The 17,507-nt window shown below is 39.0% G+C and overlaps 1 protein-coding gene across 2 annotated transcripts in view; it reads right to left on the minus strand.

Annotated features, from left to right (window-relative positions):
• The window catches only part of LOC146488091 (uncharacterized), a 70,181-nt gene that overhangs the window by 33,288 nt on the left and 19,386 nt on the right, over window positions 1-17,507 (minus strand). For both annotated transcript variants that reach the window (XM_085121114.1, XM_085121110.1), the window contains exons 12-25: window positions 15,418-15,842; window positions 14,694-14,798; window positions 13,647-14,055; window positions 11,794-12,209; window positions 11,208-11,324; window positions 10,798-11,027; window positions 8,640-8,827; window positions 7,227-7,645; window positions 6,114-6,254; window positions 5,288-5,323; window positions 3,120-3,461; window positions 2,302-2,331; window positions 1,417-1,758; window positions 26-358 (exon numbers count right to left, since the gene is read on the minus strand). In XM_085121114.1, coding sequence (XP_084977240.1) covers window positions 26-358; window positions 1,417-1,758; window positions 2,302-2,331; window positions 3,120-3,461; window positions 5,288-5,323; window positions 6,114-6,254; window positions 7,227-7,645; window positions 8,640-8,827; window positions 10,798-11,027; window positions 11,208-11,324; window positions 11,794-12,209; window positions 13,647-14,055; window positions 14,694-14,798; window positions 15,418-15,842 — 3,533 coding nt within the window. The remainder of the gene's footprint in view (window positions 1-25; window positions 359-1,416; window positions 1,759-2,301; window positions 2,332-3,119; window positions 3,462-5,287; window positions 5,324-6,113; window positions 6,255-7,226; window positions 7,646-8,639; window positions 8,828-10,797; window positions 11,028-11,207; window positions 11,325-11,793; window positions 12,210-13,646; window positions 14,056-14,693; window positions 14,799-15,417; window positions 15,843-17,507) is intronic.

Raw genomic sequence — 17,507 nt, forward strand, 5'->3', positions numbered from 1 at the left:
ATAATCATTGGTTTACTGTACTCACCGACATTCTCAGCAGTCTCATTCCAGCAAACGACTGATGCATCTTCATAGTGACCACAGTTTTCATTACCCCATCCTGCGTGCGGACAGTTTTCAAGAGAGCTCTCATTACCCAGACATTGCAAATTGTCAAGCCAAATGTGACCGTTTCCTTGACCAAAAGTAGCATACCGTGGAGCTGAAGCGGCTCTGAGAAACCCAAGTTGACGACATACGACTTGTGCTTCCTTTAAATCCCAGAGGTCATCACAAACAGTTCCCCAATGGCCATCGTGGAATACCTCTACTCTTCCCTCTCCCTTTCTATAACCATCAGCCAGTCTTAAAGTTTGATCTTAAAGAGAAGTTAGTGTAAAAGTCAGATGGATTGTTTTCTAAACTGTAGTCTCATCAGTGCTCCTCTCATAGTCTCCTCAGTGGTAGAGCATCCAAACTAGTATTCGGAAGGTCTTAGGTTCGACTACTGATAGGAGCACTCGGATTTTTCCGAGTATTTCTGTGTCATTAACTGATTAATACATCTTTCTCATACTTTGACATTTACCACAATTTTTTCAAAAACAAGTGAATTACATAGTTTTAAGAAATGATTTCAAACGGAATGCTTTTAAAACAGCAACCTTTCAGTTGAGAGATCTCGGTGCACTTTTCCGTTAGTTCTGCGTCAGCTCACACAGATGCTTTTTTAATTCGCATTAGTACCTTTTTCAAGGAAAATTTATTCAGCACCTTGTGCAGCGAGGTGTTTGATCACCGCGATCGTCATGGATTTTCTGTTCCGGGCATTTGTTTTTAACGCCATAAAAATACACACTATTTTCTTATAGTTCAAATGTTTCTCATTATGCATACCAAAAATCAAAGATATCGACTCTAAAGCGCCAATAGATAGGTTGGGGCACCTCAAATTAGAGTCATATACGACCCCTTAAGGACGGTGCCTAATTTTACTACTGCGCATACGTTTTTCGCATCTGCAGATACTCAGTTTTCCTATGGGTGGTGCCTTCTAACACAGGGATATTTTTGCGCAGTTTAAAACTATGCGGAGAAAGAAAAACACAGCAAGTGCTCTTCGTATCCAAAATGAAAATTGGGGGTAAGCAAAACATTACTTTGTATTTTACGGCTATAAAATAATTGTTGCTTAACCATCTCTAAAAAATGCGTGCTTGCCCCCAATTTTCTTTTTGGATTCCAATTATAAATAAGCCCTTGCTAAGATCTACTTTTCCCGCATAGTCATAAACCGCGCAAAAATACTTCTGTATTAATAGGCACTGTCCTCAAATGAATGTTTTTTTTTCCGGTGGTTTTCCTAATTTATTAACAACGTGAAAGGTGTTTCTATTAGTTCACACAATTACTCGAAAAAACTCTGAAACGTTCTACCTGGGGTTGAAATTGGTGTATATTTGCAGACCACACCAACATCTTCTGAATGATAGCAGTTGTGACTTCCCCATCCGCCATGACGACACTGTGCAATGCTCTGTTCATCACCGACACAATGGACATCATCTAGCCAAATTTTAGAGGGAGCAGAGGAAAAGCCGTACCAACCACAGCAGTGAGTGCTCCATGCCCCTTCTGAAAAACCCACCATGCGGCAAATGACGTTTGCTTCCTCGATGCCCCAGTAGTCATCACATATGGTTCCCCATGTACCGTTTAGGAACAGTTCAACCCGTCCCTGATTTGATGTCGGTCCATTGCGCAAACGAACTGCTAATTCTAAAACATAAAGAAAATAGAACAAAATTTCTGTAGACTAAACACTTAGGAAGGGACGAAACCAAAATCAAAATTATTACACTTGCCGAGGAAATACCATACTTTTAATATCTCAGTGTCTCGGAGTTCCAGAAACACATAAAATAAGAATATTAAAATGGAAATAGAAATGCCGATGATCTTTTGCTGTTTCGTGGAACATGAAAGCAATATATCAAGGAATCAGTTAAAGGAAATCATATTTTTAGATCTGGATTATTTAAAGCTTTGATGTCCCTACAACAATTGCAGCATGAAGGACAGGAAAAAATTATGAATTGAAGATTTGAAAACCGAGTCCCTGTGATACTGCTTGCGAGAATTATACCACTTATCTAAGGCTATCAATTTCTTGGATTGGAAATTGTGTAAGCCGCGGGAATGTTATCTCTTCGACTGTTGAGCTAAAAATTATTTTAAAATTTTAAGAGATGGTGGCTTGTGTGTCTCTCATAGCCAACGACTATGGAAATGAACTTTTTGTTTTTTGTGATGTAAACTCACCTGGATGCGGTCCTGGCGCTAAGGTTGGGCCTTCAAAGGGAAAGAAAATAAACTATTAGTTGGAAATGTTATTATTTAAAAAGTGGAAGTTACGTATGAAGTAGATAGACCAGTGATGTTTGCAGTTGTGTTGTTGGTTAAGATCCACGAAGTTCAGTAAATGACACCATGAAGAATAACCCGTCCGTAAGTCTCAAAACCGTCAATGCCTGACCCCAGTCCTTCTTGTTACCCTGTGCCCATGGCTGCCTCAAGATAAGAGGCTATATTCGATACCCCTCTCCAAACGTGTCCTATTTTAGAGAAAATAAGGTTATGTTCCCTAAGGCCAGAACGCCAGGATGAAAGAATTATTAAAAAAGAAATATACATGTAAGCATAAACGTTGTTAATGAATCGTAAACTTCTGATTAAAGGTTACTGGGTGATAATGCCGATCTCGCTGCAGAATATATATGAAAACTAAAGTAAACGTATCCTAGAATAGTCCTGTCGTCTTTTCATCGTTTAAAAGGCTTGTTTAAAATGCGCGATTCTTTCTGGGTGATAGAAATAAAAAAGAAATGAACTTTAATTTATACCTTAATATTTGTCTTATAAGGCGTTCTTTTTAACAAAAGACAAGACACCTCCGGGCCTCGATCTTTACCCTTCTACAGTTGCAATATTGGAGTTCTAATATAAGTCTATCTGTCTGTCTTCTTCAGACATTTCTTATATGGGCCCAGACATTATATTCCAGACAAACTGAAAATACCTTACGAAACTGTTGTTGGTGGGTTATGCTCTTGCTGTTGAACTTATAATCCATCCCTTACCTTCCGTCGGTGGAATAGAGCTGTTGTAACACACCACTCCAGCGTCCTCATAATGGCTGCAGTCACTATTTTCCCATCCCCTGTGCCTGCAAGCAGCGATGGTTTGTTCATCGCCGCGACACTTGACATTATCCATCCAAATTGGAAAGGTACTGTTTCCTTCTCCGAAATAGGCATATCTTACGGCATAAACTGCTGCAGAATAGTTAAGCATTCTGCACACAACTGTAGCTTCCCTGAAGCCCCAATGATCGTCACAGATTGTTCCCCACTGGCCTCGGTGACACACCTCAACACGGCCCTCGTGTGATGAGTTTGAACCCCTTAGACGTATTTGTATGTCTGTAGGAAATTCATTTACATTAATATTAGCAGAATCTATGTTTCTTCGGTCTAGTTCTAAAATGGAGCAGTTTGTGGCATCATTCAAGTGAAAATGTGGCAAAAGAGCACCTTTTGGAAATGAAATATTTATGTACGAATATACGTCCGAAATTTTTTTTTTTAGAGTAGACAAATAGAACAACCATACAGCTACATCAAATAGACATCGTCGGATTTTAGCTAACATTAGCCAATCAGTTGTGACTTTGATAACCAGATCGAAAAACATGTTCAATAATAGGAATCGAATAACACAAAGGTATTACCAAGGAGGTTTAATATCTCTCCGACTTATGGTTCAGCCCTCGCGTGTTATGGTTGATAAGAGAGGGAGATGGAAAATCGTGGCAAGTAGAGGAATTATCTTATTGATCAACAAAGCAGAGACCTCGACACCAGAGAACCAGGCAAAACTAACATAATGGAGATATCGAGGCGTGTTTGATCTAGAAATGTTTGATTTAAGCGATTCCAACATTTGGATTATGTTCGTTTTCAACTGGTATAACATTGGAAGCGAACACAAAGTTGTTCGGAGCTGTTCAATCGGTTTCAGTACCGCAACAACTGAGGCAGACCAAATTGAACACGAGAACCAGGAGCCGGATTCACCAGGTCCTCCTAAGTTAAGATGTATCCTAAGTATTGTTTCTTGACAATAGCCTACTGTTAGACTTACAATAGCCTATTGTTAGTCCAACAATTTTCTATTGTTAAGAAACAGTACTTTGGCAAACATCTTGACTTAGGAGGCCTTCTTGAATCCGACCCTGGGTTCTTAGATACCGTGACGCCTGCGAAACATTGAATCAAGTCTGCGGCCTGGTCTGCTCTGGGATCTACCGTGAAAAAATATTAAGTTTTAAAGATAATAATTTTGAAGCGATAGCGAATAAGATTTTAAACCAATTTATACTTGCTTGAAAACGGTTTCAAGAAGCTTTCAAAGTTTTTGAACAGTTATTCCATGTTGGATGACTATTCATTGGCCCCAGCATTTGGCTAGTGTTGAAGCAATGTTTAACTTATTCGTACAGACAGGGCTAAAAATTTTTATCCCTAAAGGGTCCGCACACCCACATAGCTGATATATAAATCAATAATTTTTGAGGCTTGGATGCCACTTTAAAATTGCTGTTTGACTCAAACAATACTTGAATAAATCTATTCAGCCAGGTTTTTTTCCGTTCCTTAGAATGTGCTAAGCCCCCTCAATTACTTCAAGGCCATTGAGGCTACGGCGTGATTATGTCATATCAAGGGACAACATGTCATGTGTTCTTCACAGCGCCATCTTAAATTTTCTCGATATCTTCAAAACCGCAGAAGATTCTCTAAATTGGTTGAAAATTTATTAAAACACAGGCAACAGAAAAATAAGAATCTAAATGGTGTAAAGATGTAAAAGTTATGGTAGTAAACCCAAATTTGTCATTAAAAGGTGAAAAAAACCCTCCACATTTGGAGAAAAAGGGCTGTCAAAATCTTGTTGCCATAGAAAGATCTAGCCACTGACCAATCACTTATTATCATCAATTTACTGTAACTGGTCACAGGTTTGGCGGTGTTTGCTTACGTATTTAAAAATAATAGTATTTAAAAGTAAGCGCGAGCCCAGGTCCAATATGGGTTACGGTCAAGTTCTGCTCAAACTGATTTATTTTTAACGCGTGATTAAGACGCAAAACTACAATTTAACTCCACTACTCGGACGGTGCTTCAGTCAAATTATGTTAACTTTTTGTTCTGTTAATTTCAGTTTCATGCAGGGTATATTACTTCACCTGGTACAGGTGGTGGAGGTGGACCTGGCTGAGTCACTGAAAATAAAAGGAAAAAAAATAATATCATCAAATGTGATTAGTTACAAAAAGGGGATCGGACTACGCGCCCCTCCCACTCCCCCCCCCCTCCCCCATAGCTCTGCGAGTATTGAGGGTAAGATAATGAAACTTGGAGGGAAAAAGGTATATGCAAAATTATTTCCTTTGATGTCCACAGTAGTATGTGACGACGTTTCACAACATGGGAATTGTTTAATGATTTTAAAATCACTGCCACGTTGGATTTCGAGATTTTCTAAAAACTTCCGAAAGCTTATAAAGTTGTTCAAAAGTGTTCAATACAAATTAAAAGAACAGCAAACTGGTGAAATGATGTAACATTTCGAAGTTACCGTCAGAAAGTTAAATTTCCTATCTAATACAGGATAATCAAAAATCGCGAAAAACGTGCCTGCGAAAAAATAATATCACGTTTTATAAGAAAAATTTGTCACACCAAAACACTCCCCGGGAGGCCAGGTAGATTCAAGAAAAGCAACAAAGTTTGGTGGCCTTTACATGAATATTAAACTAGTTCTTAGCCTTAAAAAGACTTTTTTTAGCTATTGTAGACGAAGGAAGACTCCGATTTCCGTTTAGCTCCTACGCTTCCAACATGTACCAAAAAACATTTTTCAATACATCCTCTTGCGATTTCCTTCCTTAACCCCTGTTGTATACTGGAACGTTACAAAGCATTTGTAGCTATAACATTGACGTTCTAAAAAACGCTAAGAGTTTGCACATAATTAGCATGACAACAGGCTTTTATAAAAGTGGTATTTACCATTGCTGCAAGTTTTCATGTCAGCTTTTAACGCAACGCCATTTGGACAAGCGCATTTGTATCTTCCACCAGGGGCCAGTAAGCAAAGATGGCTGCAGCCACCGTTTTTTACACGGCAAGGAGGTCTTTCCACTGCTGAAGCTGCAAAAATGAAATCATGTCAGTTTTTGAAGGAATCGAAGAGTATATATTCTGGTTCACTTTTCTTCTTCGACCGCTTACTTGGTCATAACAACCACCCGCCGCTTACGTCAACCATTTTAGTGAAGCTGCCTAGATACCGACACGGATCTTTTTAACCTTTGGGAACATAGCAAAAGAAACGAAAAACTGTTTATTTTTTAAGAGCAGTCAACGACAGCGTCGAACAGAAATTCTTTCGCTTTTCACATACTCATTAACTAGAGTATATGAAACGTAGAAATATAGCGTAGATTCACAGGTATAGCGTAGATTCACAGGTATAGGTGCACGGAGACAGGAAAAACTGCAATTTTGTGTCTTAGTTTTCGTCGCAGATATAGAATATCAGAAATTGATGCACGAGAAAGTTAAGCTTTGGGTAATGCATTGCCATCTGACAGAAGCGAAATTGCTAAAAAAAAAAACTTCCAAATGCAAAAAGAAGATCTAACGTTTCAAAGTCAAATTTCGCATTTCTACAGCCTTGGAAGCCAACAACGTAAAGAGTCTTGGAATTGAAACTGATTTACTACCTAGTAATACAATCCTTTAACATGGGACGCTTCTCAAGGTAAAAGCTTTTTCAATTAATAAATCCAAATATCACCACATAACACGGTCCGCCCGTTAAACGACAGGCACGATGTAATTGCATCATCTGTCAATACTCCTATTACGTTTCTGCGGAATCGACTTTCAAACTTGAGAAATTTAATGCTTTTGAAGCCAACCCCTACACCAGAAATTAAGCTTATAAATTTATTCATAGGCTGGAAGGGTCCTACGCGATCACCAGTTTGTACATAGTGTATCTTGACGTTAAGCCTGTAGGTTAATCAGAAAGGTTGCATCACTTGATAGGAACATGTATTGAGACGAAGAACGCGTTTATGGTACTCTGACATAAAATTTTACGAAGTATGTAATTACCAACTGCTTGTCTTGACTGGTCAGAGACCACCGCCCCCGTAAGAAAGACATCAGAGAGATGACCAAAGTTATTCATTAGCAAGGGCCTTGACTTGTTAAACCACTGAATACTTTGGCTGTTCCAGTCCACCCAGTATAGATCGTCACCATATAAGGCCAGATCAGCAGGAAAAATGTTTTGCTCGATATAGTGCACAGTGATTATATTATTGCCATCCAGGTTTGCAGAATCGATGTAATTATAGTACGCGTCCATCCAATAAATACGCCCAGCTTGATGGTCAATGACAACACTCACAGGGGTGAACGTCAACCACCAATTAAAGCCAAGGGGAATCAACAGCCGTCTGTTTTCACCGGTTAAATCTGCTCTTTCTATTTTCGGATCTAGCAGCCCCCAGTCTGTCCAGAACATAAACCTTGAAAGAGATAAATAAATGAATGAATAAACGAACGAATGAACGAATGAATGAGTGAATGAATGAATGAATGAATGAATGAATGAATGAATGAATGAATGAATGAATGAATGAATGAATGGATGAATGAATGAATGAATGAATGAATGAATGAATGAATGAATGAATGAATGAATGAATGAATGAATGAATGAATGAATAAGAAAAATCGACAAAACATGGGGGGCTGCAGACAAAGATCAAAGTAAGTAGGTAGATAGGCATTTGAAATACAAAGGTAGGCAGCTGGATGGAGGGATGCCTGAGGGGTTGGACGAGGGAGGGGAACTGACCCAAAATACCTGACTTTAAATATTTAGAACTTTTTCAATATCATACTAAACACTCCCAATCTATGTAACTTTCCTAAAATTTATCTAGCACCAAACTGATATAGTAGCTAATTTCCCACTTCACTTCATATTTCCATACAGCAAGTTACGACTAATTTGGACTTTTTTAACCTTCCTGTTTTGGATGAAAAATTTGAAATTTATTATCGTAAAGTTTATGTTTTATACCTTTTAGCATTTCTTTTTGTATTTTGATAACTTTGAGGCTAGGATGAATAGGATACATTCAGAAATGCATTCGCAGATGAGAATCTGCAGCGGTCTTTTCGTGTTTTATGCTAGCTAGGCCTTCTCATTAAACTGCATTACTTATTGTCATTTTTACTGACTATTATGACGATGATGATGATGATGATGATGATGATGATAATGATGATGACGATGATGATGGCTGGCGTAATGTGATTTTGCCGTTCTTTTCTGAGGCACACCAACGATTAAATCGGTCAAACATTTCATGAACCCATTCCCACCCATAATTACTCCTAACCAGCCTTATTCAGTTATAACTTACTCAAAGTTTTACACAACGAAAAAATCATCTATCAGTTTCAGTTAACTTGGATTATTATTGTTTTCTATGAAATCCAACCATGGCCTACCCCGATTTTGGATCCACAGCAATCCCACGTGGATTGTACACTCTACTTGTAAACAATGTCTTTCTGGAGCTACCGTCAACCTTTGCCACTTCGATTCTCTCAAAGATGTAATCAGTCCAGTAAATCAAACCACTTTCCCATTCGACGGCCAATCCGTCCACCTGACCCAGGTTGTCTCTTACAATTATCTTGGAGAAAACAGAAGATTGTATATAAGAGAGAAAGCAAATCTAACTGTACTGAGGTACTCAAGGAACATTTCCAGGGATAGTGAAAAAAAGGTAAGGCTCTAGGAGGTGTGAACAGAAAGTGTTAAGCTTGTATGTTGGCTAATGCGTTGATATAGGCAATATAGGTCGAACATACAAGCTCAAGATATTCGGTTGGGAAGCCATGAAACAACAGGGGGTCACGAAATCAACTATCATGGACAATTTTTCGGTCCTCAAAAAGCGCCGGAATAAATTAGACTGCCTTGTTTATGAAATGTTGTTTATACAAGAGCCGAAACCATCGTTAAACCTGCAATCTGACTCGATTCGCGTGCGAAGATATTCTACATTTGCGCATTTGCATAAAATCAAGCACACAGGATTGCCACCTAATGAGATTCAATTATTCAAAACTCAACTCTTTTAACAACTTTGACGTTAACGTTTTTCCATTCTTGATAATGATTTTGGATACATCGAAAAGTCCAATAACTTTACTCTTAATTTTTTTTGTCAAATACTTTAACAAGAAACTGACCATCCGGTCTCTTTAAGTTATCAGCAAAATAATTTCAGAATGCACTTGATAACAATTGTTTATAGAATATGAAACGTTTTAAGCGGTTATCATTATGTTCTCACGTTAGCTGTTAGATATTCTTTTGATTATTCCCCTATTAATGTTGATGAATACACGCTTGGCAACTTTGAAGTTATTAAGGACGGTGCCTACTATTGTTACTGCGCATACGTTCTGCGCATCTCGAGATACTCGGGTTTCCTATGGGTGGTGCCTACTAATACAGAAATATTTTGGCGCGGTTTAAAACTATACGGAGAAAGCAGAACTTAGCAAATGCTTTTGGTATCTCAAAAGAAAAATGGCGGTAACCATGCATTTTTCAGAGATAATTAAGCTTCAATTTAGGAAAAAATCCCATACATTGCTTTATATGATTTTGGCGCTTTTTAGAGATATTATTGCTTAGTTATCTCTGAAAAATGCATGGCTACCTCAATTTTCTTTTTGAAATTCAGTAGCTCTTGCTAAGATCTACTTTTACCGCATAGCCATGAACCGCACAAAAATACTTCGGTATTAGTAGGCACCGTCCTTAAATTAAACGTATGGCAAAAAAAAAAAAAAACTCAAAAATCGCGGCGCGGGACTAAAGACCAGCACTAATTCAAAGCATCGTCTACTTTTATAATTGATGAAAACTGATGAAAGATTTCCAAGCACAGCTAGTTTTTTTCCTGTCCCTCTAATCTGTATGGTACTGTCAAGGTTCAATGACTACGAGTATATACTGTTTCCATTTCTGCTCAAAAGCTTTCCAGCATTTCCTGGCCGTCGTTAGTTACGCGACCTAATTCACACGTCACACATGTCAAAACGACAGGGTTTGTAAACCTACCAAGTTTCACGACTTTAGGACTAATGCCTAAGAGAATCGACCACTCCCTAACATTTTGGCTTGCATGCCTTACGGAGGCTCGCAACAGTTTTTCTGAGCTTGGAATGGATCTTTTCCAGTCAGAATTTTGCACACAAGGCGTGCTTTGGTTTCTCCCATACTACACCACCTTTTCAACCTGTGATAAAAGTTTAGTTTATCGATGGCTCCGTTCCCAGCTGGTAACAGATATCGCTTGGAAACCATCGAAGGCCAGAAATGCTGTTGCGAGACTCCTTAATTTACCTGAGCGGATTTATAAAAGAACGAAAAGCCATGCATGCAATAGACCTGTCCAGCGTACGTTCAACAACGAACAATACTCTTAATCGCTTCATACTAAAGCAAAATAAGGTATCCGCTGGCATCGATGGGCCTTTGCTTGTTTAATAAACTTTCAGTAATGCCTATTGAGAGAAAACTTAACTGTCAAACTACTTGTAAAGCATTGCGGGCTGGGCATAACACTAAAAGCTAGCTTCACTTTACCTGAGTTTCACCAGTAACGAGGCTCATGCTATTTATAGTCCATTGGGCGTGGTCACTCCAAAATATCATCCTCTCCCGGTGGTCAATGTCAATTGCGCCTGCATCAGCAAGGCCCGTCTTCACTGTCGTAACACTAACATGGGTGTGATTGTAGCTCTTCAGGTCAATGCATTTAATGTTATGCTGGTCCGTGAAGTATATACTAGGTTCTTCGGTGCAGCCATACGCATCTAGAAATGGTTGAGGGAAAAAAAACATTATTTCTGCGAACTAATAAATGTCATTCTGAGGTTTTGTAGAGACTAACGATAGGGATTATGAAAAGTGTTTATTATTGTCAATTTGGATTGGTACTGGTTATGTGATAAGCCTCAACACGATTATGAAAAGAGGCCGGTGTTAATACTCACTAGTTATGTTGAAACTCTCATTACATACGCCAGACCCTGCGTTAGAGCATGCGCACTTGTAACCTCCTGGTTTCATCAGACAAAGATGACTGCAGATGCCAACACAAGGATGAGGAGCTAACAAGAGAAATATAATAACGGGAAATTAGTGCATGGTATGATAATATCTTTCATCCGTCAGTAAAACAGGCATATTCGGCAAAAAAATCCGAGCTCTTGCAATGAGAGTTGAACCTATGATCTTCTGATTACTAGTTCAGACGCTCTACCAATGAGCTACAAGAGTCTGATGGGAGTTAGGCCATTTAATAGGTATAATTCTCCGAGTAAGTACTTCATAACTCAGTTATCTTTTGGTAAGGAAACTGTTTTGTACCTCAACGAAGATTGGGCAGAAAATCGTGTAATTTTATTTTGCAACACTTTGTCGTCCCTAGGTAAGAACGCCGGAGAGTGTCACGCACAAGAAAACTTTTATTATTGTGATCGTTCACGAGCTTCGAATAGCAAACTCAAACTGTAATCTCGAAACAACCCACTGTATTCACGTATATATAAATATATATAAATGTCACTGGTTAAAAACCTTGAACATCATCTGGATTGTAAATGTTGATTCCTCTTGGAGAAGTCTGGTAGGGGATAAGCTGCACTGTTTCCGGGGATCGATTTCTTCGTGCTCGTACTACATTTCCTAGCAAGTAGTCTGTCCAATAAAAGTAATATGCATCGAGTGCCAACCCCATTGGATTATGAAGGTAACTGCTGTAGGTGATATGATAAACGATTTCACTGTGTGGATAATGAAGGTCAATGAACTGCAAGCTTGGATCTGCTGGATTTCCCACCCAGTACAATATGTTTTCATCAACGTCTATCGCCAAAGCGGTTGGACCCTGCGTTGTCCATGAAGAGAATCGTACCAGGATAATTGTATTGCTTCCATCCAGTTCTGCTCGGACGATCATTGGAGGGTGTCCCCAAACCGAGTAGTACATGTATCTGTCATGCCGATCAATTAAATTATCACTTGTGAAACCGAGTTTAAAAACACATTTACCATACTGGCTTAAGCAGTAGTTTATTTGAATTGGAGGAAATATGTCAGGTTGAGTTACATGGCCACAAAGAAATATGGCCTACTGTTACAAACTGCCCACATGGCATATATTTCTTTGTAATATTAATTAATCAATCATTAAAACATCTTCAAATTTCAGCGTGAATCGAACCAAATCGAGTGTGATAAAATCTCTGAGGAATATCTTGATTTTTGTAATCCAGTCCCGCCAATTTGTTTCAAATACGTAAGAGAAAAGAAAGCAGAAAAAATTTTGATGAAAATGGTAGCAAATCTTACATCGTCACACAAGACCTGTTTCCCTGTGTCGTGAACTCATAGCTAGGTTAAGTCACACTACGAACCTAACCAACCAACATGGACGGAGCTTAACCCAGTTTGTGTAGCACAAAGCAACTAGGAGTTGCTAACCCCTCCTCCACCCCCTGGATGGAATATTAGTGCATTGCAGGGTTACCTCCAGCAGTGTGTTTCTGGCACCAGTAAACACCTGAGGATGTAACAAAGAAATGAAGAGACCGACCTAGGGCCACTATTACAAAATATCTAGTCAAGCTACATTTAATTTGCACCAGTAGTGATACAAATAGTGCCAATGATTAAACGTGTACAGGTGTACTATGTGGATATTTGGTACTAGAACTGCTTGGCTCCTTACAAAAACCTGCACAGTTAACGTTATGCCATAATTCACTGCCAAATCCAACCAGTTTTCAAATTGATAAAGTATGACGTTTTGCATCAGTACTCATCCCAAATTATGCCTGCTTCTGGAGCAGATACAAACGCGCATCCACAGACGCTCCGGAATGATAGCAAGTGGAATGTGTTCTGAAGGTCGGCATCGATGCAAACGGATATTTAGTTTTATCAACTGAGTTGATAATGTAATTTGGCCACAGTAAACAGATTCGAGAGCTGACTTTTCGAGCGTTAGCCCCTCGTCAGAGTGAATCAAGGAAGTTTGGGTCGTGTACGTGTGTGGTTTATATATTGCGAGCAGTGGAGCTACGCTATTGGTGGAAGCGTCGTAACGTGAAAAACAAACACAAAAGAAGTGGAATGAAAAGCGTTCGTAGAAGAAGATAAAATGTTTCTATAAGAATTTAGAGAACGAAATGATGTTGCAAGTCCTCTCGGCTCTTGAATGTCTCTACGATGGCCAAATTACCTTACAATTTCAGTTGATAAAACCAAATATTGGTTTCTACTCGCCCACCAATGTACCACCCCCTTATCTAGCTAGAAGTGCAGCATTTGTGACTGGACGAGGACGGATTGGTCTAAGAGAGTAGTATTTTAAAAAAAAGGTTTTACCAATTGTTCCAGTTAAAAGATATGGAAATAAAGTAACATACCCTCGGCTAGGATCAATCGCCAAGCCAACCGGCTGGTGCGTGCTGCTCCGTATCAGTACTTTTCTATTCGAACCATCAAGCCTTGCAACTTCCACTGTTCCCATGTCCTTATCGGTGAAATAGATATTTCCTCCGTAGCTGTCCACAGCCAGTCCTAGTGAATTGCTGACATTTTGGACAATTATTTCTTCTTGTGTTCCGTCCAAGTTGGCCCGAGCGATGTGCTTGAATGTCAAGTCCGTCCAGTACACTTTCTCTTCCGCCGGGTTTGATGCTACTGCAGATGGGCAAGATGCATGTTTTAAAGGCAGAGTGTTCGCTACGGAAAACAAGTCATCTCCCCCTAACGGAGCCTTGTAGATCTCACTGTAGATGCACTCGGTGTGCAGAATTAGAGGAACATATACACCTGTGAAAATAAAGAAATAGGTCATTTGATGTAGAATGCAACATTTTATGATTTTAAAGACAGGTTTCGGCAATTTTATCTGCCATCGTCAAGTTGCATATTACGCGTTACCGTAAAAGTTGGTTGAATACTAGGGCTAATTAAAGTAATAAAAAGGAATGCAGTGAGAAACAAATTCAAGAAACGCGACATTTAATATTAGAGACTACATTAACATGCTGTATTTGGTGGTTTAATCCGAGCTTTTCCAATAGGATATGCAGGGCTTCCTTGATTTTAAGCTGGATTTTAGTGGAAGCATGATCTAAAATGTAAAAAGAGAATCCGACGAAGATGCCCAGTGGCGTGCCTCTGAATTCTGAAGATGCTTGTTTACGTAAGAGGCTCTGCCTTTAAAAAGATGTTTACGGAGGCGATAGCAAGTGTTACAGCTTGTGCGTGTAAACGTTAACTGCACACGCGACGAGATTCTTTCCGGATAGGGTACTTCACGCCAAACATGGTTTAAACTGCCGAAACATGTCTTTAAAATTAAATGTGCTTGTCTTGATTTCATTTCATTTTACTAAGAGATTTCGAAAATGCCATAGGGCAGTTTGTTATAAACAAACGGCAAAACTGCCAATTTTGTTCCTTACATGTGGTGTCGTTTATCAGTCGCATATCATTTGGGCATGCGCAGTGAGGTCCAGAAGGTGCATTCAGACATAGATGACTGCACTGGTAGACACACCTACGAGCCCCTGTGAAACATGAAATGAAACAAAAAAGTTAAACCTTGTTGCAAATCCGTAGAAGAACCATGAAGAAACCAAAAAACATTAAAATAAATTGTAGTGCTAGTCAGCTTATGAATCAAACACAGGTTAGAATACGAGGGTATATTGTATATTGTTTTGTATATAATGTGCAATGTCTCAAACACAGCCAAAGGACTAACTGGACTTCATTACCATGTATTATGTAAGTCATTTACATTTAGAGGTTAAGTGATCTCGGTTTTACCGAAATGATAGCTGTGATACTTGGGATTTACAACTCAGTATAATTTGGATTTTCTGGTTCCGTCTATACTTTCAACAGTCTGAAAGCCATTTAATAATTCATAAACAAAAACAAAGGAAATCAATACCGTAAAGGTTTTGAAAATTGATCTTAATTATCATAAACTTTTGTTTTGATTTTCTCAAGAAAATTGGTTACGGTAACTCGGCGGCGCCTCCGGCCTCGTTAGTCCAACCCATTTCTTGGCGTTTAAAAATCGCATATAAAACGCTTCCTTGCTTTCCGTGTATTATGTCTAGAGGGCGCTGATCAATTGCAAGGGGCTTCTTTACTAATTCTATGTTAGAGAACACTTACCGGAAAAATCAATGGAGTCCATGTCATACGATTCTATGCCCCAGGCGTTGTCTATCAAGTCGATGACTTTGGAAACATTACCCGGTCCTCCGAGCAGGGCACTATACACTCCACCATCCCATTCGCCCTGCCCCCCGTCATCCGTCAAGTACAGTTTATTTCCGAGTATGGCTAAGTCTATCGGATCAATTACTTCATAAGAAATAAATGGTATACTATAGTTGCTTCCCACTTCAATGTAATAGACTTCCTGAGCTATTCTATCTGTAAAGTACAAACGAGTCTGATTGGCAGCGTAATGATGAACAGTCAGTCCACTTAGATATGAGCCTATCGGCAATTCCAGGATGACAAGTTGATTTGCGCCATCCATATCAGCTCGTTCTATGCGCGCTGTATATCCATTGCTTGTCCAATAAACGTAGCTGTTGGTAAAGGGAAGCTATGGTGAAAATTGTATTCCTTTGAAAGAATTTCCTCTATGTAGACCGAGGAGGGGAATTCTGCCCGCGCCGACTTTCAAAATTTATAAAGGTTTTTATCAATGTTTGGGCAAACACCGCAAAACTTCGTGATTTTTTAGAATAAATTGGTGTGATAGATCAGTGTCAAATGAAATGGTGGTCGGCATGACAACCAGATTTTGACAGGCAGTTTTTCAGAAATAGGAATGTTGCTGTTCTTTGTGAACAAAAACAAACTTTCTTGCAATAGATTTTCATGTTTTTAGATCATTTTAGTGATCTTCTGTCCGCTTTAATCAATTACTTTTTGGTCAATTTTTGTGTTTTTTTTTTTAAGTTTTGGGGAAATTTAAGGTTACCCGATACCTTCAGAGGTGTCTTGCGTTTAAGCGATGTAGCGCGTCCAGTTTAAACTGTAGATACCTGAAAACCTATATCAAATTAAAGCTTATAGAGCTGACAATCAAACCATACCAACAATTTTGAAATAAAATGAATTGTCGAATTTTTCACAACCTCTAATTGCGAGCGTCCGAATCACTTTTTAAAGCTACAAGTCAAAGTAAATTTTGTTTTTTGCTAATTTAATTTGCTCCTCAGTTTCCGGACCCAAAGCGTTAAAAAAACGTGTCTACGTTTTGCCATATTCAATTCCAGTGAAACGTTATAGAGCATTTTCGAAATAGGATGAAAAAAATGTGGAGTAATCGTACAAAAATCGCTCTCGGAGAAAACATATTTCGAAAGAAAAAATTCGCAGACACGTTTTTGTTGTTTATATGTTAAACTAGCTACTGTCCAAATTTGAAGGCAAACGAACAAATTCCTTTTGAGTTTTAGCTCTTTGAAGTGGCTCCTCCAAGTGAAAAAAATTTATTCGAGAAAATAGCGCTAAAAATTCGGCAATCATTTTATTTCAAAATTCTTGGTTCAGTTGGATAGTCAGCTCTATAAGCTTTAATTTGATATAAGGGTTCAGGTATCTACAGTTTAAACCTGACGTGCTACATCGCTTGGACGCGAGACACCTCTGAAGACACCTCTGAAGACACCTCTGAAGGTACCGGGTAACATTAAAAACCCAGATGGCGGATCCAAGGTGGCCGGCCGTCAGTAGGAAGTCGTGACGTCATCGATACTGGAGGCGGACCGCAAAAGAAACATACTTGGACGTACAATCCATCATCCAAGTGTCCAGAGGGGCCACATAAGAAGATGAAAAAAATCCCCTTCTAGATAGGGTTAAGCTATATTTTGAACGATGTCATTAGGCTTAATGTCATTTACACAGTTTCTATTGGACTGGAACCAACCTTAGGGGGAGAGGGGTAGGGGGCGCAGGTCTTCTCCAGAACAACAAGCGCATTAAAGCATTGAAGGTTTATATCCAAAATCTCTCTTTTGAAGTGTCAGTAGGTAAAATACGATTTCTTCCGCATTTAGTACTGAACAGCTGCCCCATAATCTTGGATTATGAGAAATTTTCCTTTGACAGAATAATACAGAATTCTTTCAATGTCTGTAATTATTAGCGAGCTAGAAGTCATGAAGATGGCGTGGTACATACTTTTAAATACTGGTAGTATTCCAGTTTCTCAAGTCTCTAGACTTCCTTACCTAGGAAAA

This window comes from Pavona decussata, unplaced genomic scaffold, assembly GCF_977016875.1.
Source record: "Pavona decussata unplaced genomic scaffold, jaPavDecu1.1 SCAFFOLD_11, whole genome shotgun sequence".
NCBI classification, from domain to species: Eukaryota; Metazoa; Cnidaria; class Anthozoa; order Scleractinia; family Agariciidae; genus Pavona; species Pavona decussata.